This window comes from Synchytrium microbalum, assembly GCF_006535985.1.
Source record: "Synchytrium microbalum strain JEL517 chromosome Unknown SmJEL517_scf0019, whole genome shotgun sequence".
Classification (NCBI taxonomy): domain Eukaryota; kingdom Fungi; phylum Chytridiomycota; class Chytridiomycetes; order Synchytriales; family Synchytriaceae; genus Synchytrium; species Synchytrium microbalum.
Window position 1 is genome coordinate 143,104 of NW_022158368.1, and position 22,440 is coordinate 165,543.

Here is a 22,440-nt window from a genome sequence, read left to right on the forward strand (position 1 = left end):
TCTTGTATCGAAATGTCAAGAATGGACGACGCATTCGTGAATCCATCATCAAAGGAACTATGCCTTTATCATGCATAATCGATGCTCGTATGGTAATGAAACTCATTTGTTTATTATGTATTCGTCTTGTTATTAGAATGGAAACTAACGGTTCAACATTTGGTACTAGGTTCTCGACATTTTTGAGCTTCAGCTAGCTTGCATACGTGCTTTGCTAGCTCAGAGGCAGGAAACCATGAAGACACGTTCGTTATACTCGGAAATACTGTTTAATATGTCTCCGATCTCAAATGTACGTGTGAAGTCGCATATTCGGATATAGTCAATCACTCTTTTGCTCAAAGGATTAATGACTATCGTCTTTAGATAACAGAGTCTCTGAAGCAATTTGGAGTATCAGATTCAACATCTTCACTGATTCACTTGTTTATTGGTGATGAGGCACCAAGTGATGAGGTGATTTACAGCACTACTTGGGGGTTGTTTTTGCGTATGGTTTAGTAACGACCTTTCTCTATTATAGGATGTAGACGTAGCTGATTCTCTAATACAAGGAAATCAAGCTCCTGTAACAGAATTGTCGGAATGCTGTGATATGAACCTCATAAGAAAGGTGCCCGGTCATTGATTCCATCGCCATGTTTGGGTTTGTATTCATCTTCCTTTTTGCTTTGAATAGCTATACAAGTTGTCAGACATACAACAAGGTCGAGATGTCGCATTCAAGAATGTCGTGAATGCTATGGCCTTGAAAGGATTTTCTCAAATCTTGTGAACCTATCTGCATCGACATTTTTCTACATCACATTACAATCGTCGACAAAGATGTACAGCAACTGGACATAGATAACCTGTTTGATATGGACTTACATACTATGGACTGTCTACACCGAAATCTTTCTGCTGGATGAGGAGGTTTTGATAAAGAGTTTGGAGATTTTTTCAAACATGCTGGTGGAGTACTATTCCGACACTCGAGTGCAAGTGGTTGCTTGAAAGGGTGTTCTGTTGCCAAAATAGTCATGAAGGAAACGATAATGCCTTGTACACGAGTCTGACCTGTCGAAAGCCGGAGAGCAATGGAAAAAAACTCTTATATGTTTTTTTTTGGGGGAGGTTGATGCTATTATCTTGGTTGTGAGATGCAGGCTTTGGCTTCGAAAGGAGAATCATTTCATCAAGGCTGCTTAAATCGTTCTCAAGTCACTGTTACTAGATGTTGGTTCAGCTCTCGCGACCATCTACATCTCCGATTGTGGTCTATTGCTGCTACTGAGATCTGTCGGTCGTGAAATGGACAGTTTCCTTGTTGGTGTGAGAATGCGAATGATATCAACACGGCACAGAAAGGCTTAAAGGGATACGTCGACTACTCTGACTGTGGGTGCAGCGTTGCAAGCAGGACCTTTTCATGGTATTTTGTTGCACCCAAGTGGCTCTGAGTTTTTTCCTACCAGTTTATTGGCAGTAAGGGTGAATACACTACTGCATAACCACACTGAATATTGGAAAGCTTTACCTTTTCTCACTACGTTTGGAGGCTTCTACAATTGATGGCACCACAGCTACGTTTGAGTCAGATCCACTTGAACCTGCATTGGGAGGTGCGTTTTTTTTTCTTTGAAAGGGATGGATTGCCAAACAGTCTCCACAGAAAGCTTTGTGTGCAACATCGGCCTTTCTTAGCGCATGGCATGAGGTTTCACCGTTGGATCTGACTACTCCAGTGTGTTTGATTTAACCTCCTAGGCTCAGTATTATGGATATATGAATGCAGGACGAAGTAATGGGATGTCTTGAACCGTATACATTTGAGGTGTCAAGCAAGTAATATGTTATTGATTGTGAGAAAAAATAAAAAGTTGAGGTTTTGTACAAAACACGGCTTTGTCTTTCTGGCGTGAATAAGTATGTTGTGCTGTGGATGATGCGAATAGTGGTGCAAAAACAAACAACAAAATTAAAGATATCCCTTCCAAATAAAAATAAACAACACTCAAACCAACCCTCAAATCTCTCACTCTTCAACAGGCACCTTCTCCCCTGGCGTAACAAACGATATCGGCACCCACCCCTTGATGTTAACCTCTGTAACTCTCTGTCCCCTCTCAACCAATTTCTGTCCATACAGCCAAGTCCCACCTTTCTTCTTGACCATAACCACATCCCCCTTGTACAAATCCATCTCTTTCGCCTGCCGAGCGACGTAATCGTGTTGGGCATGCACGAGTTGGAATTCATCGAATTGGTGGATTAGTGCGTCGTGTGTCTATCCAAAAAAACAAACAGTCAGCAAACAAAAAACGCACGATATAGAATATAGACCCCACTTACGATAACAGGCGTAACAGGATACTCTCTCCCAACAGACGCTCGCCTCACCAGCGTCCCGTTATTACGTGCTGGACTGACGGGCTGTGATGGCACAGGATACTCTCTCCCTATCGACGCCCTCCTCACCAACCCACTATTAAGAGCTGGACTAACGGGCTGTGATGGCGGTACCAGTGCATCCTGCTGTACCATTTGCTGCTGCTGCTGTATAGTCGAATCAGATCCTCGTGTAGTATTAGAAGGTGATCTCTTCAGCAACGAGTTCCGGAATCGTACTGTGCGAGGTGGTGGATCAGGTGCTGTTCCATCCGTATTATTGTTACTGTTGTTGCCCCACATTTTCATAAATGATCCATTCCTCTTTACTTTTGGGGCTTGCTGTTCCGGTGGTGGCGGTGGTGGTGGTTGTATAACAGAGTTACTGAACTCAGGAGATGCCCGTGTTATCACCGCATACCCGCTCGTGCTATTTACCGGTTGCTCACTACTTGTAGCTGGATCAGGACGACTAGATACCCGTGGCAACGTCCCGCTATTCCTTTTATTGCTATTATCAGCATCAACGGCGCCAGCACCATCTCCACGACTCACAATCCCATCCGATACTACAGCAGCACCAGCAGCATTATCACCTCTAACTCCAACACCACTCGCAGTACTACTCAGCCCATTCGGTTTCGGAGTCCTTCGTAAGCTAACACTTCGATAAGCGTTATCGTTCGGCAGGTATAGTTCGCCCGTTGAGGAGTCTAGGTTTCGTTTATCACGGTTGTTTCTTGAGAGGGATGAGCCTGAGAGGAGGGTTGTGCCGCCTAGGACAGCAGCGGCGGTTGTGGAGCCTGTTGTTGTTGTGTTTTCGGAGGTTGGGTGCATTGTGCGGAGGTCTATTGTTGGGATTTGTTGTTGTGTTGGGGGTGGGTGGGAGTCGAATGTTGTGCTGTTTGCACTAAAAAAGGAAGAAAAAAACCATGAGATCTATCTGAAAGACATTCAACGCGAACATTTTGGCTGCATACACTACACGAACACCAGGCACAGCATGTCCCATCTCACTCTCCAGCCCTCGTGCAAACTCTGTGACTCTACTAAACTGCTCGGCTTCATGCCGTGCCAGCCCTCTAAACCGATCATGTATCGTATTATCTACACGAGGAACGAAAGAGCTTTAGCTCCAGCATCAGATGAACTCCAAATATCACTCCCAAACATTATATACTCACACAACCGAACCTGCTCCTGCAATATATTCCCATGATTAACACTCTTCAACGCCTTCAACTCTGCCGTCAGCGCAGCAAAACTGCGTCTCGACGCATCTTCCTCATCCGTATTCGTCCTCCTTCGTGATTTGCGATTAGATGTCTCGGCCTTCTTGATATTGTCTTCGATTTCACGGGTTGTTTTCGCGAGTTGCTTTTCATTGACGAGCGAGTTGTGTGCGCTGTCTTCGAGACCTCGTTGTATTGGCTCTTCGAATTCTCGTTTTAGGATGTCACACTATGGTACCAAGGAGTGGTTAGTGACGCTTTAATGACAACAGTTCGAGTAATACCATTTCAGTGAATGTAGTGTGTAGTATCAAATGCAACTCTCCGCATCTCTTGAACCCTATTCACATCCACAAAGTCAGCAAAATGTACCAAACCCCCACGACTTGATCCAACAACACAAACCTTCTTTCCCGGCCGCTCTAGCCCCGACATCAAACGCCTTTGTCTTTGCAAGGTCGTTTGTAGCATCAGCAAAATCCTGCAATGCGCCGGCCGCCATTTGGAGTGCCATGCGAACCTTCTTTGTCGTTATTAGGGTTTGTGTAATCTTTTGGTAGCCTAGTTCGACCTCCTTTTTAGTGACGAAATCTGTGTTTTGATCGTAGAGAGACTGCATGCCGTCAGGTATCGAGTGGGGTTGTTGGGGTGGTGCTTGCATCTTTGGCAGACCCGAAAAAAAGTTGGTTGTGAGTTTCGGAGCACGGCGTATCAAGATGTTCGGTATACCTTGAGCCACCTTGTGTATGGGGCCTGCTGTAACAGATCCCCCTTTGCAAGCTGTGCAGTTCGCACCCTTTAAGTTTAAGGAGGTTTCTTGTGTTTTTTTTAAAACCACCAAACTTTTGCCTTCAACCTGGTGAAATGTAACTAGGCGGTCGCTGCCACACGGTAGGGTAACTAGGGAGTTCGTACACGCATCCCTTACTCGGCCGTGTCCGTTTACGCGATCACTTATTGCCCAAACTGATGAAATCACGTTTCCGTCATACAACGTAAACGTCTCTATGTATATGATCTATTTTAATAAACACTAGCGTAAAGCCATGTATCCCAGACAATTATTGAGCTTATGCAAGTCTATACATCTATTTATACAATTCTACATGGTCCACCCGTATTAACATCACCCCTCACACTTTACTTGGCACTCTCATTAGCCCTCAGATGCATAATAATAGCCGTACAATCATCATATCTCACCATCTTCTGATGATACAATGCGTCTCCACCCTTTCTCTCTCGTGTTGCGAGTCCAGCAGCAGCAGTATCGATTCTAGACTGCAGTGTTGTAGTCCCATTACTACGACGATCTGGGCGTCCACTACCACTAGCAGCCAGCTCTTCATCATCAGTCGTATATCCAGAATCAGAGCGATCATCGACATAAGGTTGCTTGCCGTTAGACCCATCGAGCTGGTATCCAATCCACTCCATCACGGTATCGTTTTGATGGGCGCCTTGTACGCGGAGATGGTCCCATAACCCATCGGTAGCTGATACGATTATATAGTCATTACGTGGTTCGAGGAGAACGAAGGAGACATCGGGTGCGGATGATAATACAGGTGGTTCGAGTTTGAAGACGAGGTCACCAAGTGATGCGGTTAGATTTAATGTTCGGCGGTAGCTGATTCCTAGTTTACGGACTGCGTCACCGACACTAACGGGTGGTCGATATATACGTCCACCAGTCAATTCCGTGTATGGACGTCGTCCACGTACAGATGGTGCTTGTACCGATATAGGCAAGATCTGTCCTAGATGGTTTACAAACTGTCCGCCAGCAGAGCTTATAAAAAACACACGTTCTGGGTGGGTCATGTCGTGGTCTTCGGTACCGAATACTAGTTGCCAGTTGCCGTTACGTTGTGGTTGTGGTGGTCGAAGGGATGCTGGACGGGCAGCAATGACGGTTCTTGTGTCGCCAACATTGGCGACTGCGAAATAGTTGCGGTGTAGTAATATAAGTTGGAGGGTGCATCCATCGTCGATTGGTCGTAGAGACGGTTCCGAGCCAGCTCGAACCCATTCCCTGTATTGAGCAGTCTTTGCGTTACAGAATTCTTGATCCATGGACTAAGGGGGTTAGACAAATGGCATATGAGTTTGGGTTTCTATGTACCAGCTGGCGTACAATAGAACAAAAGCGAGGAACGGATTTAGTTTAACATCTCATTCAGCATACCTGGAAGAGCCTCTGTATCTTCTGCTGGAATCGTTCCCGATTAGCAATTTCATCAAAGTCCCAATCTTCTTCCTTCATGAGTGCCTTTACATGTTCAACACACCGAGCAACAAAGAATTGTGCAGCTGATTCACCACCATGGCCATCCGCCAAGACCCAAAAGCGTGTCGGGCCCTCAAAACCTTCCACACGTTGCTGTGTAGGCCAATAACAATCTTCGAGAGCGTGATGTATAGGTTCCTTTGTGACGCTCAAGCCTAGAGTTCCAGGAGTCACGGTATTTCTGTAGCCCTACAATGTGTGTGGTTGGTATTCTTGTTATGACACAATCAATGGTAAAGACAAACAACATACTCGATCAGTGCTTGCACCCCACGTGAGATTGTGATCACCCAAGCTCGAATTAGACTTGTTACCCCAGAATGACATCCTGTTTGCGAGAACGGATTGTCTCTTTGGGCTTTTGACCTCTGGTACAGCAGCTGCTAGTGCATTGGTGCTAGACACAGGAGTCTCTGTTCCAGGGGTGGTAGTAACAGGCGAAGATGACGCCGACCTGGATAGGTTTCTGGGCCATTGCAAGCGGGGAGCACTCTTCACTCTTCTTGCAGCCGGTAAGGTGGCTACTAGATCAGTCTCCATTTGTTGTATAGTATCTAGGAGATCTTTGGGAGTAAGAGAGCTAGAGTGACCAGGGGCGACTTGTATGAAGGGGATTTATTTGTGGAGTCAGTTGGTGGTAGTTGGTTTCAGCAATTAGTTCGAGCAATTTGGAAATTGGGAAGAAAATGTGAATTCGACCAATCAGGATGGACTCTTTCGTTCTTTTCGTTGAAATTGCTTGATGCATTCAAAGCAATGGGCCTGACCATGAATGAAGCACTTGAGATCAATGTTGGCTACAAACCGGGGAAGTATGTAGCTTTGCAGGTTCGATTGTTTTGGAGAGAAAAAGCGAGTGGTCATTTCGCGTCCAGATGCCAACCGTATTGATCTATATGCGCGTCTACTCATAATAAATATATATCCGCCTGGTTACTTTATCCGTTTCAGGCCTATTCTGCAGCTGTACGCTCATGTGTTCTTCAGAGCGAAAAGTGTTCTAAAATTTGTTGCAAAAAGCTAATTGCCTGATGACAGGCTAGAAACCAAGCTGGCATCTTTTGCATCTCATCATATCGCGACTATAAATCATGAAGGTGCCATATACTTGGATACAGCTACACTCTCTTGATTCTCATTGAGAAACAGCTTTTTCAATTACCAGAAAACTAACATCAAACAATCACATCCTTTTCTAGTTTGGCAAGCACATTGTAGCCCAACAGAACGATTATGGAGGCGTCCATTATCTCAACTACAAGGCCCTCAAGAAAATTATCAACTCGGTCGAGCAAATCGTCGCTTCGGAATATGTCTCATTCACAACGCTCGCTGCCCAAAATCCACCGGGCATGTCAAACATATCCTCAAAGGAATCTACGGAATTCACGGCTCAAAAGACCGCATTCTTCTTTAAACTCGAACGAGAGCTGGAAAAGGTAGTTGTTTGTTGACCTTGTATATTGTGTGGGGGTTAAACGAGTCTAAGGCTTATATACTCTATAGGTGAATTCATTCTACTTGCAAAAGGAAGCCGAATTCAAAGTCAGAGCTCGCTCGCTGGTCGACAAGAAGCGTATTTTGATGGCCAGACAAGGTCCGCAAGCCAACGCTTCCTTGATGAGTCTGAAAGATGCCTTCTTTCAGTTTCAACAGGATTTGACAAAGCTTGGTGTATGTATTGTTGTAGTCACTGTTATGTGCACGCGCACCGTCACGTTGATCCGTCTAGCTCGACTCTAACTGTTCTTTTTTCGCCAGAAATATGTTGAAACAAATGCAACCGGTTTCCGGAAAATCCTAAAGAAATGGGACAAACGATCCAAATCAACCACCCAGGAATTATATCTATCGAGACAAATTGAAATCCAACCTTGCTTCAACAATGAAGTATTGGCCGACTTGACAGATATAGCTGCCACCAACATTGCCGAATTGGAAGCTATCGTACCTGGTACAGGTGTAGCTGACTCAACCATGCATATGGATATATCATCATCGAGCACAGAACAGCCGATAACAGATGATGCCGAAACCGAATTGACACGAGCTCTAAGTGTCTCAGATCCAATCCGTGTCCAACAGCATCTAGAACGACGTAAAATACCAGGCCATGTAGAAGACAAGGATTATCTGTCACGGATCTTTCTAAGAGCTTGCTCAGAATCGTCTATTGAATGTCTCAACATGTTGCTGGCTACTGCTGAAGTGAATTGTAACTATATGGATGACATTTCCGATCGAACGTGTCTGCACGAGACTGCTATTACAGGTCGATTAGATGTTATGAAAGCCTGTTTTACTCAGGGTGCGTCTATAGAAGCTCTAGATGTATATGGACGTAAACCTATACATTATGCTGCCATGTATGGACGATACGATGCCACCACGTTCCTCATGTCTGTAGGAGCCTCTGTAGACCCACACGATCATGATGGATGCTCACCACTTGTATACTCCATAATGGGAGGACACACGAAATGTGCTGAATCCCTCATCGAAAAAGCTGCCAATGTTGAACCAGCTTCTCCGACTTCACCAATCCCATTATCTCTCGCATGTCAATACGGCCATTTAGAAATAGCTACATTATTATTATACCGTGGTGCGCATATGATACCTGATGCAGATGGCTTACTTCCTCTGCACCTAACTGCCAGACAAGGCCACGACACCGTCACCAAACTCCTCATCGAACACGGAGCAGATGTAGATGGCCCCGACGGTCTCAACGGATGGACGTCGATATTCTATGCCGCTTCAGAGGGTAATCTGAAGTGTGTCCAGGTCCTTATAGCTGCTGGATGTCGAGTTGATATGAAGGATGAGCATTCATGGTACCCCTGGACGTATGCATTGTGGAGGGGCCATGTGCAGATTGCGAGATTGATTGCTGTTGCTGGAGGTGCTGTTGCTGATAATGTGGCTCAGCAGCAGGCTGCTGATCAGGGGTTGAAACCTATGGCTCCTAGTGGACTGTTTATGGAGGATACGGAAATGACTAGTGCTGATATGGATGCTGTGCCTCCGTTGAATTTGCCACCGCCTATGATTCCGTTTAGGATATAGTAAGTTCATTTGTAGTTGTTTGGGCTGTGGTTTGTTCATGGAGCATACGGCACTATACTAGATGGATTTTCTTTCCCTTTGAAAGCAAAGAATTTTCACTCAAAACTCATATGATTAATTCGAAAATAGTGGTCACAACTACTTGGATAAAAACGTATATCTCCAAATCCAGTTTGGTGCTCAACAGAATGGTAGTGGATCACCTATAAAGCTATTCGGATCACGACAATTATCGTCTCTAAAACTCGTCATATCTACTCGTCCCGAAGCTGGTGTACCATACTCGGTCATCTTACCACTCAAAGATGAATCAGAAGTATATACATTCCTAGTAGATGAGCTCTCATCAAGTGCGATCGAATTTGACATTTATCCCACATTTGGTACTCGAGCTATTGGACAAGGTGTAGTTCTGCCTTCTCAGATACAACTGTTGGTCGAAAAGAGCTGGTCGGGCGCCGGAGAAGGTGAACGTATAATATGTCCGTTATATGATACCCATCTCAAGACAGTCGGTGAATTATCATTCGACCTGTCTGTCGTCAAACCCTTCCATCATCCATCGTTATCTATTGGTGGTAAAGTAGAAACGTATTGGAAGTCAACTCGAGTCATTAATAACACCGACAAGACGAACAAGATGGGTAATGCAGCTGGAACTAGCAGTAGTCTTGGAGTAGGAGGAGGATTCTCACAATTCGAATCAGCACATCATATACAATCATTTATAACAGCATCATCACTAGCTGAAGAATACATTCACGCCGTGATTCAAATCACTCGTGATGGTATACCCGTCGTGTATCCTGAATGGCATCTACCTATAGAAGGATTCTCGATTGGAGTGTCAAGTGTGACATTCCAGCAGGCTAAAACACTACTGACTCGTGCTCGTCTTAACGATGGACGGGTATCATCTCCATCATCACCTATACATAAAAATATTAACAATCATCATAGTACATCATCAAACAACCACAAACCTATAATATCTATATCGCCAGAGTCTGTTATGGCTGGAGTCGTTAGTGCTGATTCAGAGTCTATGAGGAATAGTGCTAGTGCAAGACTGAGTACTGCTTTTGTATTGAGCAAGTCGAGTCGTGTGTCTAGTGCCGAGCTGAGTAAATTGGTGTATGATTCCTTCTTGTCTTTGGAGGAGATTTTGACGGTGTGTGTTTTATCGTTTGGGTGTTTGTCTATAATGAGGCGCTTTGACCTTTTCGCCCATTCTTGTGTTTTTGGGCTGCTACAACATCTCACCCACGTTTTTATCACCCCATACTTAGACACTCCCATCATCAGTCGGCGTATCCATCGAAATCAAATACCCAACATCTTCCGAACGCCAGCTCCACAACCTGCACGACCTTCTCTCCATCGACGACCAAGTAGACATGATCCTGAAAAAAGTATACGATCACGCATCGCAGCGATCCATAGTCCTCTCATCATTCAATCCATCCGTATGTACAGCCATGAATTGGAAACAGCCCAACTATGGAGTGTTTTATTGTACACGATGTGGATTTGGTACTAAAGGAGGACTAAATGGAACTGAAGAGTTACCGGAGCCGGATAAAGACAGACGGTGTGGAAGTATTAAGGAGGCTGTTAGGTTTGCCAAGAATTCGAATCTGCTGGGTGTTGTTTGTGAAGCTACGCCGTTGGTGAGTTATTCATCGTGCTATGGTTGTCCTTTTTGCATTTGGCATGTCGCCAAAAACCACACTCTACAGAAACAAAATGGATTCTAACACGTCAATCACATACTAGATTCAAGTCCCATCATTAATCACAGCAATCAAGGAATCCGGACTGATTGTCGCATCATTCGGGATTGCAAATGATGACATTGGCAATGTGCGAGCACAAGAAAGTCATGGTGTTGACGCCATCATTTCGGATAATGTTTTGAGGTATAGAATTGAGCCTGTATAGAGTCATGCTATGTTATATCTTTTATTACGCAAAAAAGTCATAGAATTTTGTTAGCCCCAATTGATATGAGTTATGAAAATATATACCCATTCTTTATCCGAGACCTCCTTGAAGTTTTTTTTTTGTTCCTTTGGCTGAAAGACAGAACAGATAGAGGTATTTGCCAAATATTTTTTGAACGAACTTTATATTAGAAAGGTTCATAAAACAGCACGTTATAGCAAAAAATTCCCTTTGGTCCCCAAAAGCAACACCAGCCACCGCCAAAACCAACCACACACAAAAAGTATCGACATCAGATTTGAGAAAGAGCTTTGCCCCAACCACTACAACACACTCTAAGCCCCACCGATCAATATCATGCAGAGATAAATTGAACACCAGCTTTGTACCTCGTTGAACAACAATCCCCAAATCCCTGTAGCACCTTTTCATTGTTATCAATCTTGCACTAAGAAGAAGGGTGGAGAGACTGTGTCATTGGGATTTACAAAGGTGTGTTGCCAAAAACACCACATACAACCGCGTGTACATTATCCTTTGTATGATCTCCTGGCCCGTAACAACAGAAATGGGTTTGTCCATCGTTTGGAACAAACGGAGCAATGCCTTTTGGATCTGCAATGCCGCATGATGCTATTGCGAATCTAGGGAATAGGGATGAGATGGTAAGGAGGTGGAATAAGTGGTTTGGAGATATTGGGGACTTACAGGACTGGCGACTGTTGTGGTTCTGGAGCAGAGTGCACGTGTGAGAGTGAGCACACGGCAAGGATGACGGTGGTGAAGAGCTTCATGGTTGAGTGCTTGCTTGTTGGTGCTTGTGGAACAGTGGTGCGTTGAAGAGTGGAAGGTTTGCTTGGATGTTGTGTTGGAGTTACAACCGTTATAGATTTAAATATTTGGGGCTACATTTTGACAGAAATATTCCGAAAAGAATCCGGAATGCAAGGTAGCCTGACTTTCTGCTGAATACAAGTATTTAAATAGTACCGTAGCAGAGTGGGTTTGGATTGGGTTGGGTTTTTTGAGATGTTGGTAAAACCACCACCGAAACAACAGGGGAGGTACTTGGAAGAGGAATAATGTGGTTTGTTTAGGTAGTGGCGATCTTTGTGCACTCTTGAAAGTGTTGTGAAATCACGAAAACTTCAAATCAAGAGCACATTTTGTAAAACGAGAACCGATAAAACACAGAGCTTTTGATTGACAACCACGAGAGCCAACCACACAGTAGAACACACCACGAATAACGAGGAAGAAGAGAGGCTTTCACCCAGACCTACAGAGTTTTCTGGTTTAGGCTGACTTGAAACAACAGCTATACTTTCTGGAGAGATATGTTTGGTACTTGAGTTTTTGTAATTTGAAAAAGATTTTGTAAATTCGAAAGCACTAGACATTCACCCATTCTCCCTGCCCTTCATCCTATCGTCTCAATCCCATAAACAACACCCCACACACCCAAGCAGCCACACACCACAACCGACACACAAATTTCAACCGCACAGATAAAGAAATTTCAACGCCATGAGGATCAAGTTCTTAGACCATTGGGGAGATAAGTAAACTCAGCGGAAGCATTGTAGCGTGAAGAACAACACTCCTCAAATGCTGTCGTGATTTTGTCGACCTGATCGAGAGTGCACTAGTCGGAGGGGAGGACAAAGAGAGGGTCATTTTTTTGATTTATCCAGTCTACCGCACAAAAGACCACATACCACGTGTTTATCATCTCTCATATGATCGCCTGACCCAAAACAACAGACACGAGTTTGGTTGGCGTTTGGAGCAAAGTGAACGATTCCTTCCGGATCCTTAATACCGCATTCTGCGATGGCTTGACTAGGAGATCGACAAGTTTAGGTTTCGAGACGATTCCAGACGAAAAAGGTGTCAATTGCTTCGAGTTGGTAATAGGTACTTGGGTTGTTTTTTATGGGATCCAGAGTGTACGTATGAGACTGAGCACACAGCGAGGATCGGGTTAGCGAGGAATCTCATGGTTGGGTTGTGGTTTTGGTTTGTTCAATGCTTTGGTTTGTGAGGAGTAGAATGTTTTTTTTTGAAATGTTGTGCTGAAGGTACAACGGTTGGAGCTACAAGGGAAAGTTTAGAGCTACAAGGAAATGGTGGAGCTACACGTTAAAGTTTGGAGCTACAGGCAACTAGGTTGGCACACTTTCGCACAACCAATAGAGCAAACAGAGAGATTTGTGCGGAGACCTCCATCCAGGTTCCACAGTCATGCGAGAGAAGCAGCAGTATTGGTAGGTCTTGCGGACTTGCTGATTGTGATCGACTCGGAACTGTATTCAGGAACGGGTTAGGGTGATTACTCAACAGCTCTGTGAGAGGACACAAAACTCGCGTTTGGCGTCATGCGTACCATGCAGCGAAACAACAGAAACGCGTCTGTCCGGAGTTTGGTACAAAATTGGTACAAAGGAAAAGTCTGAGGGATGAGAGGCTATGGCTTGCAATGGCTTGACTGTATATATAAAGAGTGAGTGTTTGGAAACTTGCATCATTCTTGGCGAATAGCTTACTTTGCTGGAGAGGAATCTGGCTCAAATGCAGGAGTCGAAGCTACGTATGAGCTCAACCACGCATCTAGAGTCATAAAGAGGTTGAAGTTGACCGTGCTTTGTGTTTTTGCGTCTTTACATAATTGAGATGTGAAAAGTTTCCTGAAAATATAGCTGGAGTTGGCGGAAAAGATCATCATTGAATAGATGAAGGTAAAAGGCAAAACATGAATCGGGGATAATCGTGGCGAGATTAGGTAACGTTTGTCGTGAGGGACAAGAAGTTGGTTTCCACTTAGCCACGGCAGCATAGGCGTGAAAGCCAAGTAGGGAATATTAGAATTGATGATTTTCTCCCGTGAAATTCAAGTTTTCATTCTTCCAAAGATGTTGTAAGTAGGCTCTTCGGAGGCTTACAACTTGTAAACCACTGTGGTCGGCACGTTCCTTACATCCAAGGATGATAACAATAAAAAGTGCATGAAATGATGATAAAGAGTATAAGAAGTCTTTCTTGTTTATTCCGTCGACCGAGTTCAGGTTTGATGTTTGGTCAACAAGACAATCAAGCAATTCACATGCCCGTTTAAGTGAAGGAACTTGCACAACAGACAGCTGATGCAAGAAGAGAAAATTCGTTCTAATAATAAAGTAAACGCGTCATGAGCTGATACACCGACCGTTGATCTAGTGAACAACATTTAAGGTTTGGTGTCAAAGTTATGCATCTGATTTTGATTGCACCGCAAACACACTCAACCTCAAAAACAGTTAAAACGAGGTGTCAGTACGCGTCAAATCCATGTCTGAACAGTACGGTAGGTGTCATCTGGTCTGTCTTGTTTGATTGCTGCATCAACTTGACATTGTCACGAGTTGTCAAGCACATCCAAACATCCCCCCACTATCTAATCTTGCATGGACAGGAGAGAGCTAATCCTCTTTTGTTTGGGACTCACCACAGGAATATCACTCGCTACCATCGCTACCTCCTTTTTTGTGCCCTCGACCTCCTCATACTCGTCTACCTCACCTCCAGTCATGTCCCCAAACGAAAACAACCACTCTACTGTCAATGGACTGCCAACTACTAGGAGGAAATCTACTACTACCACCACTACTCCAGTATCTTCTCTATCCCCATCCTTTCACGAAATAGAAGCTGCTTGGACTGTCCTGCCATCAAAACTAGAAGAAATATCATCTCACTTCATCCAGGAACTAGTCAAGGGTCTCGCTGCCGACGGTCACGATATAAAAGCAATCCCTTCTTATGTCACTCGTCGTCCAACCGGAACTGAAACTGGCTGCTACTTTGCTCTCGACTTTGGAGGCTCCAACTTTCGAGTATGTCAAGTCATCCTTCTAGGTGCTGGCAATACCGCTGTCAAACAACAGAAAGATGCTATATCGGATCATCTCAAAGCTGGAACTGCTGAAGAATTATTCAACTTTTTCGCTGAAAGGACGAGAGACTTCTTGTCGAAACATGGATTGGGTAATGGTGGGGGAGCAAAGATGGGGTTTACCTTCTCGTATCCTGTCACGCAGACTGCTCTCAACCATGGTACAATATTTATGAAGCGATTATGCTCCATGGCTTTTCTGACATGCATTCAACGCTTTTAGGTTCTCTCATGCACTGGAACAAGGGATTCACTACATCTGGTGTGATAGGTGTCGATGCTGTTGACTTGCTACAGACTGCCTTCCACAAACAGGTAATTTACGATTAGAAACAAATCATACTCGAGGAACGTCACTAAACTGGAATTCTGACACTCAAACCATACTTTGCCAGGGTCTCGACTTGCACGTGTCTGCACTCGTCAACGACACTGTCGGAACCCTCATCGCACACACATACCAAGGACCAGACACATACATTGGCGTAATTCTAGGTACAGGCTCAAACGCCGCATACGTCGAATGCATCGACAATATACCCAAATGGCATGGTCCTCGTCCACCTACAGAACAAATGATTATCAACTGTGAATGGGGTGCATTCGATTGTGCCAGACGTATCCTGCCAGTCACCAAATATGATAATATCGTCGATGCTGCTTCACCAAACCCAAACATGCAAATATTTGAAAAGATGATGTCGGGTAAATATCTAGGTGAATTGACGAGGCTTGTTATGCTTGATTTGGTCGAGAAGGGTGAATTGTTTGGGGGAGAAGCGTCGACAGAGTTGAATAGCACTTACTCGTTTGACACTTCTTATATGTCTCGTATTGAAAGGTCAGTTTGTGCTTGACATTAATGATTTATATGCGCTTTTTTGCTGCTGAAGTCGCATTTCTTGAATCTTCAACTATTGAAACTAAGTCGATTCTATACTTTGCAGGGACGTCTCACCAGAACTCGCTGAAACTGAAACTATTCTCAACGTTGTCATGCATATCAGAGAATCTACTCTGAACGATCGCATGATTGTCAAAAGACTCTGTTACCTTGTTGGTCGCCGTTCTGCTCGATTGGCTTCTGCTGGAATCGCAGGTACTTTTGTGCAGATTTGTTGATGGTTGGGTTTCTTCAAATATCGGTCAGACCTGTCTTATGATCCATCAGTCAAATCTTTCTGCATGAAAGATCTACCAACATGGTCGATATGACTTTCACCGTACTCAATATTTGCTATTTTTGTACTTTAGGCCTTGTGAAAAAGATTAACAAACTAGATGGTTGTACAGTAGCCATTGATGGCTCACTATTCGTGCAGTACCCTCGATACGCCAATCGAATGCGAGGAGCATTGCAGGAACTGTTGGGAGCTGACGCTGAAAATATATCTCTTGATCAAGGTAATGCAAAAAAAAAAAAAAAACAATTCCGCCGTGATCGCATGATGGTGACCTCTGATAGCTAATCACCATTTACTACTTGCTGTCTTAAGCTCGTGATGGATCTGGCATTGGTGCCGCATTGATTGCTGCTCTTGCTGACGTATGATTTCTCCGAGAACTCTTTTTCTTGTATGGTGAACACAAAGCCTCCAAGTTATCGCTGTCGAAATGTTGCATATATTATAGAAACGAAAAAGTTTAGTTAATGAAAATGCTCTTCTTTTGTCACGACATGTTTCACTCGTCGTTCGACACTGTTTTGCTGGTGTAGAAGTTGCTTTGGAAAGAGCTGAATTGGTTGTTATAGCAACTTTATCATTGTTCATTACTGGAGGGTACTAGAAGAAATTTGAGGTAGTCAACCACAGCCAAAAAAACTGAATATAGTGGAATCCTCAAATGATTGACATTTTCACCGCAAAAGTAGGATACACATTTCTCAAACCTTCAAGAACGAATATGCCAATACTTGTGCTCTGTGAGCAGAACCAATGAAGAGTACTGTCATAGAGATTCAGTCTCCAAGACAGCCAAGCAAAAATAAAAACCCGCAAACATGCCAACCGGATGATGATACTTGGTACACCTCGAAGAGCACTGATGACCTCACAACCACCTCTCCATCCATTCCATGGTTCTTGAATACCACTGGAACAAGCAGAGGCAGTGACGTCCTTCAAGCAGACACAATGTCAATGTATCCAGAGACAATCACAATGTATTTTGGATACACAGCAAGTGAGAGTGTTTCATCCTCTTACTGGGTGATGGTGTTGTTGAATCGAGATGAGTGCAATCACTGCAGGGAATTCGGGTTTGCTTGTTCTCGTAGGATGGGAGGGTTAAAAGGTCAATCGATTTCAGCAGCTACCAAATATCTGGCATGTTCATGGACCAGCATGCGAATTGTAGCTCTTGTGTTAGTTCAACTAGATTGAACGGGATGTAAGAAAGGGTGTTTCCAAGAATGAGCACCAAAAAAAAAAACGTACTGGAGGTCAGGTCGATTGCTTGGCAAGCAACATTCAGTGCCTTTCAGCAGATACTCTAGGCATTAAAGTCAATTTGATTCGTCAAGGGGCAGCCATCTTCTCTCACATCAGTTGAAGCAGCGTATTCAGTCAATGTTCGTTGCACACAGTTGTAACTCAACAGTCCTGCGTAAAATGTGAAGACAAACCAGTCTGAGATGGGCAGCCAGCAATCGTAGCTCTAAATCTTGCAAACGGATGCAATGTCAGAAATCATCAAAACCCGAAAAAATCGTGGTCTCTAAACCATCCATCATGAGATGACTCTTTAAACGATCAACTTCTCCCATGTCTTACCCACATATAGGTCTCAGCTCAAAAACCTGTGGATTTATGATTGGCACCGAGGTTATGTAGACATGTTTGTCGCATACTGTCTCAATTTGTTATCCACGAATCTCCCACGTCATGGTACCAAAGATCCCATCATTGAAAAGGTGCCAGCTCAACTGAATAAACTCAAATATATGCATGGTAATGGAATATCTTGTGCCCTTCTTGAACGTATGGCCAAAACACGACCCAAGACAAATATGAAGCCATGTCTGAACATCTGTGAGGTAGATCCAAAGAATGGAATCTACGGGTCGTATTCGAGAGAAAGAACGGGTGAAGTTACTTTGGGCGTATATGATACGTCTGGAGGTCGAATCTTGTGGAGTAATAATAGAGAAGAGCATCCTGGTGCATTCATTCACAAATTGACGGCACGACTTGCTATAAAGCTCAACGATCATGAAGAGTCATAAAGGAGCTGATGGTGGATGTAAAGGGAAGTGAGGTTGGAAGTTGCCTGTGGTGCCTTGATCAAAATTATATAACCCCTATAAGATGTAGGGCTCGTTTGTACTCATAACCGTAGAATATAGAATAAAAATATATCCTTGAATTGGACAAATGGCTGGAGCGCAACTTGATCCGCAGTTCGTCGTAGTCTTCGTGTCAAACATCTAGCAGCGAAGCAACAAACCACCAAAGAATCTTTCTTATAAAGGCGAGGTAAGGCACCACTAACAAGTCACGTTGAGATGCCGAATTGACCCTTTAATCGCACACAATTCGATGAATGATGGAGAACCTTGTTTTCTGCGTGTTTTCTTGTTTCAAGTGCATCCAAATACTAACCTCATTTCTACAATAGGAAACCAGGCATCAAATACAACCCGTATATCACAAAACCTGACTCTCTATCGTTCTCGTCTATCTTGTTTGTGACGTATCGTCAAACATCAACCATTTTTTTTATGTGTTTGTCTGATTTTTGCATTTTTGATGAATGCCACAACACCTCGCAACGATCCGGACTCCATGTATTTTCCCTTCAATCATGGATGCATACCATTTGCAAACGAGGAAGAATAGTAGTTACTACTCTTGAATCCAATCTCATAGTCCACGACGCATGAAACTCTGTACGTTGATTTGGATACTTTGGTGATTTGAACATTTTCGCTTGTTGCTACTTTTGTAGTTTGCTTTTATGTTTGGTTGTGGTTACAGAATATAAATGCTTGTGGTTTTTGAGAAAACTGCTGTGACTGTGGTTTGCTTCGACTTTCCTTCTTTTGTTGCAACGGATGAACGTCATTCTCTCTGGCACGGGTTTGCTCTCTCATCCCGCTAGATAGAGGATGTCACATAGCATCCAAGATCACTGATGCAAGATTATAGTGCAAGCTTCATGACATTTTACCTCTATTGTCGAACTTGCTCACACGTTTTCATTGCAACATGCCAGAGTTTCCATTCTATTGTAAGTCGTCATTATAAGACAAGAAATACAAATTATCATTGTATATCCTCTCTTACTCTCACCCTGTCACTTTCACAGACAAAAACATCTACTTTGACTTCACACCACCATCCTTCTTGGCATCCTCCTTAAGCGTAACGGTTCTATTAACTACAATCCGTTCCGGTGTTGAATCAGGATCAACACAAAAGTATCCAACACGTAAGAATTGGAATTTATCTTCATTCTTGCATCCCAATATACCGATATCGACCATAGCATCTGTTTTGATGACAAGCGAGTCTGGATTGATATCATTCAGCCATCCAGCTTCATTGTCGGATGGATCACTGTGATAAAAGAGATGGGATAGGATACGGGCTTCTATACGTACAGGTGAATTATGTTTGGGTGAGTCGGCAATCCATTGGATGTATGTTTTGGGCTTTTTGGTTTCTGGAGGTTCGTATCTGACTAAGACTTCAGTGACTTGTCCTGTTGTGGCATCCTTTACTACACTTGTAGCTGTGATGGGACATGGCACATTCAACAACCCAATTGTTTTACCAATAGCCAGACGGTAAAAGTTTGGATCATCGTCTACTTCACGGAAATCAGACCTATCTATGTATACGGTACGAGTAAACGGAATGGTTCGTTCTCCCATTGATTCGTCGCGAGGATTCTTTTTCACCGTCAGCATTTCCAGATAATCGGCTGGTAGATTCGATATCGTTATCTTCAGTGGGTCCAGACAGGCCATGAGACGAGGAGCTACATCGTTTAGATGGTCTCGTACAAAGTTCTCCAATCGTTCGACAGGAATCATGGACAGATTCGTGGTAACTCCTCCATCACGTACAAAGGCATTGATGGCTTCCGGTGTGAAACCTCGTCGACGTACACCTGCGATAGTATATAATCGTGGATCGTCCCATCCCATGACAAATCCACCTGTTACGAGTTGATTGAGCCTACGTTTCGATGTAATGGCATAAGACAGATTGAGACGGGCGTATTCCCACTGTACAGGTTTATATAGTTCGAGAGCATCTACTAGCCAATAATACGATTCTCTCGACATTCGGAATTCGACGGTACATAATGAGTGGGTAATGTCTTCAAACGAGTCGTTGAGACAATGGGTATAATCATATGTTGGGTATATACACCATGCGTCTCCTGTACGCACATGAGATGTATACATGACTCTATAAGCTACCAAATCCCAAAACTGAGGGTTTGGATTACTCATATCCATCTTCATTCGTAGCGTAGCTTCACCTTCTGCATATCGACCTTGTTTCATCTTTTCAAACTCGGCTATGGATTCAGCGATAGGTCGACTTCTATGGCTACATTCTACTCGTGGGCCTTTACTATCACCTCCTCTCATAGAATGCATTTCTTCAGCTGTACAATGGCATATATAGGCCTTGTCTCGTCTAATCAAATCAACAGCTAAATCATACAGCTTCTGGAAGTGATCAGAAGCATAGGTTATCTTCCATGGCTCAAAGCCCAACCATCGTATAGTATCCAAGATGGCGACAAAGTACTTGTCTTCTTCTGCTTCTGGATTTGTATCATCGTATCTCAGATAGCAGTTTCCATTGAATGCTTGTGCATAACAGAAATTGACATTGATTGCTTTAGCATGTCCAATATGTAAAAATCCATTAGGTTCTGGTGGGAATCGAGTCATGACTTTACCACCTGTACGTTTTAAATGCTCAACCATCAATTCTGGCTTTATTTGAGGGTTTTCACCAGCCTTGTGTAGTTGGGTGAGCTGTCCACTATGTATAAAGTCATAGCTCTTGGCCATTTCAGCTATTCGACCAAAGACATTTGTTGAGGCTGGTGCTGCTGAACTTGCTTCTACAGGCGATTTTACAGCTGAGACAGCTTCCTTCTTCTTGTCTTCCTTTTTCTAATAGAAGAATAGAGGATAGTGTTAAAAGTGACAACGAAACAAGCCGATCCTTCAAGATTTATGATTTCAACCTTTTTTGGATCATCGCGTTCATCCTTGGGACCCAAAGCAGCCAACATTTGGTTTTCTAGCTCTTCCTTGACTTCCAATGGTTTGGCCCATCTCAACGACGTTCTCAAATCACCGAGAAACTTTGGCAGCATGGTGTATCGATCCTTTTCTAGCTCTTTACGTCTTGACGCTAACAGAGCCTTGACTGTGTCCTGAATCTGGTCGGGAGTAACCACGACGCCTATATATAGAAAAACATGTCCGTTAAGAGGAATGATGCGGCGGGCAAAAAAAACGGCAAGCTTCGGCATAGTGCATACGTACCAACACCGCATGCTGTGTCGAACTTGGCGATATCAGGAGTACCATTTACACTTTCGCAGAACTTGATAGCAGCTGAACGTGAAATGTAAAAGCATGAGCCATCGATGTAGAAGACAAGAACTAGCTTACAACACATTCCACCTGATATTTGATCATTAGTCAATAGCCTTCGATCCTTGATGGCAGCCACTAGATACGATAGATGTGGCATAGCTTTCGGGGAGATGTTTGCTGCTAGTGCATACAGCAAGTTTCCTAGAGCCTTGTCGACGACATCCACACCTCCAACCTACACGAACGTTGTGTGATTAGGCTTCAACTTCTAACACGTCCGTCAACCCAAACGAGATGCTATCGTGTTCACATACTTCGGTGATGATAGTGTCTAGTAACGGAGCAATCTTCTTGTTTCCAGCGGTATCTTTGGCCTGTTTTTCAGGAAAGCCAATTCGCTTGAATTTCTCGACCAATTCATCAGACATTGCGAGTTTCCGTGGTGTATCAACTATGCGAGGAGGCTTGACGTGTAAAAATCTATATGGAACAGCTGAATTGTGCTGTTTTGGAGGACCTAATGTAGAGAATATGTCAACCTTCAGCACGCAAAATATATGTCTAGTTTCTTGGTTGAATTTACGAGTGAGTAATAAGCTAGTAGATGATGCGCGTAGCCTTGTGATTATGATACGATGCTGCATACAAAAGCCAAGCTGCAGCAGGGCTTTCCTCAGTCGTGAGCTTCAAATGTGATGTTTCGAAATTTTGGAAGATCAGCACGAGAAGACTTCATGGCAATAAAACTTAAGGCGAGAGTGTCAGAACCGTGTATCCGATACTTTTACACGTGGTGACATTTTAAGTCACGTACCTTTGGCTTAAATGCGTGCATGTTCGTAGGTTCGTATTGGAATTGTCTGAAATCGCAAATAGCTCAAAGCGTTACATGGAGATCAGTGAGAAATACGATCAATGTCAATTCTTTAATGTAAAATACGCGAGATAAGCGCTTTATACTGCATGGTTTTGCACTTGATGTCACTTGAGAACTTGACTCAAAATTCTGATTTCCTTCAAATCGTTAGAG

At 43.6% G+C, this 22,440-nt stretch overlaps 5 protein-coding genes across 5 annotated transcripts; 3 read left to right on the forward strand and 2 right to left on the reverse strand.

Moving 5' to 3' along the window:
- Window positions 1-59: 59 nt before the first annotated feature.
- Window positions 60-775, forward strand: SmJEL517_g03535 (uncharacterized protein; the record flags this gene model as incomplete). Its single annotated transcript, XM_031169463.1, has 5 exons — window positions 60-92; window positions 170-292; window positions 367-456; window positions 524-613; window positions 680-775. 5 exons carry the CDS (start codon window positions 60-62, stop codon window positions 773-775), a joined length of 432 nt encoding a protein of 143 aa, XP_031024592.1.
- Window positions 776-4,742: 3,967 nt separating this feature from the next.
- Window positions 4,743-6,432, reverse strand: SmJEL517_g03536 (uncharacterized protein; the record flags this gene model as incomplete). The annotated part of the gene is made up of 3 exons (XM_031169464.1): window positions 4,743-5,681; window positions 5,791-6,081; window positions 6,145-6,432. The coding sequence occupies 3 exons, from the start codon at window positions 6,430-6,432 to the stop codon at window positions 4,743-4,745; spliced, it is 1,518 nt and encodes a 505-aa protein (XP_031024589.1).
- A 551-nt stretch (window positions 6,433-6,983) lies between these two features.
- On the forward strand, window positions 6,984-10,902 carry SmJEL517_g03537 (uncharacterized protein; the record flags this gene model as incomplete). The annotated part of the gene is made up of 7 exons (XM_031169465.1): window positions 6,984-6,989; window positions 7,092-7,331; window positions 7,399-7,566; window positions 7,654-8,960; window positions 9,091-10,132; window positions 10,251-10,631; window positions 10,738-10,902. 7 exons carry the CDS (start codon window positions 6,984-6,986, stop codon window positions 10,900-10,902), a joined length of 3,309 nt encoding a protein of 1,102 aa, XP_031024590.1.
- Window positions 10,903-14,348: 3,446 nt separating this feature from the next.
- On the forward strand, window positions 14,349-16,388 carry SmJEL517_g03538 (hexokinase; the record flags this gene model as incomplete). The annotated part of the gene is made up of 6 exons (XM_031169466.1): window positions 14,349-14,997; window positions 15,060-15,151; window positions 15,232-15,677; window positions 15,784-15,935; window positions 16,091-16,240; window positions 16,333-16,388. The coding sequence occupies 6 exons, from the start codon at window positions 14,349-14,351 to the stop codon at window positions 16,386-16,388; spliced, it is 1,545 nt and encodes a 514-aa protein (XP_031024583.1).
- Window positions 16,389-19,154: 2,766 nt separating this feature from the next.
- Window positions 19,155-21,838, reverse strand: SmJEL517_g03539 (uncharacterized protein; the record flags this gene model as incomplete). Its single annotated transcript, XM_031169467.1, has 5 exons — window positions 19,155-20,978; window positions 21,053-21,273; window positions 21,357-21,428; window positions 21,498-21,645; window positions 21,725-21,838. 5 exons carry the CDS (start codon window positions 21,836-21,838, stop codon window positions 19,155-19,157), a joined length of 2,379 nt encoding a protein of 792 aa, XP_031024584.1.
- Between the last annotated feature and the right edge of the window lie 602 nt (window positions 21,839-22,440).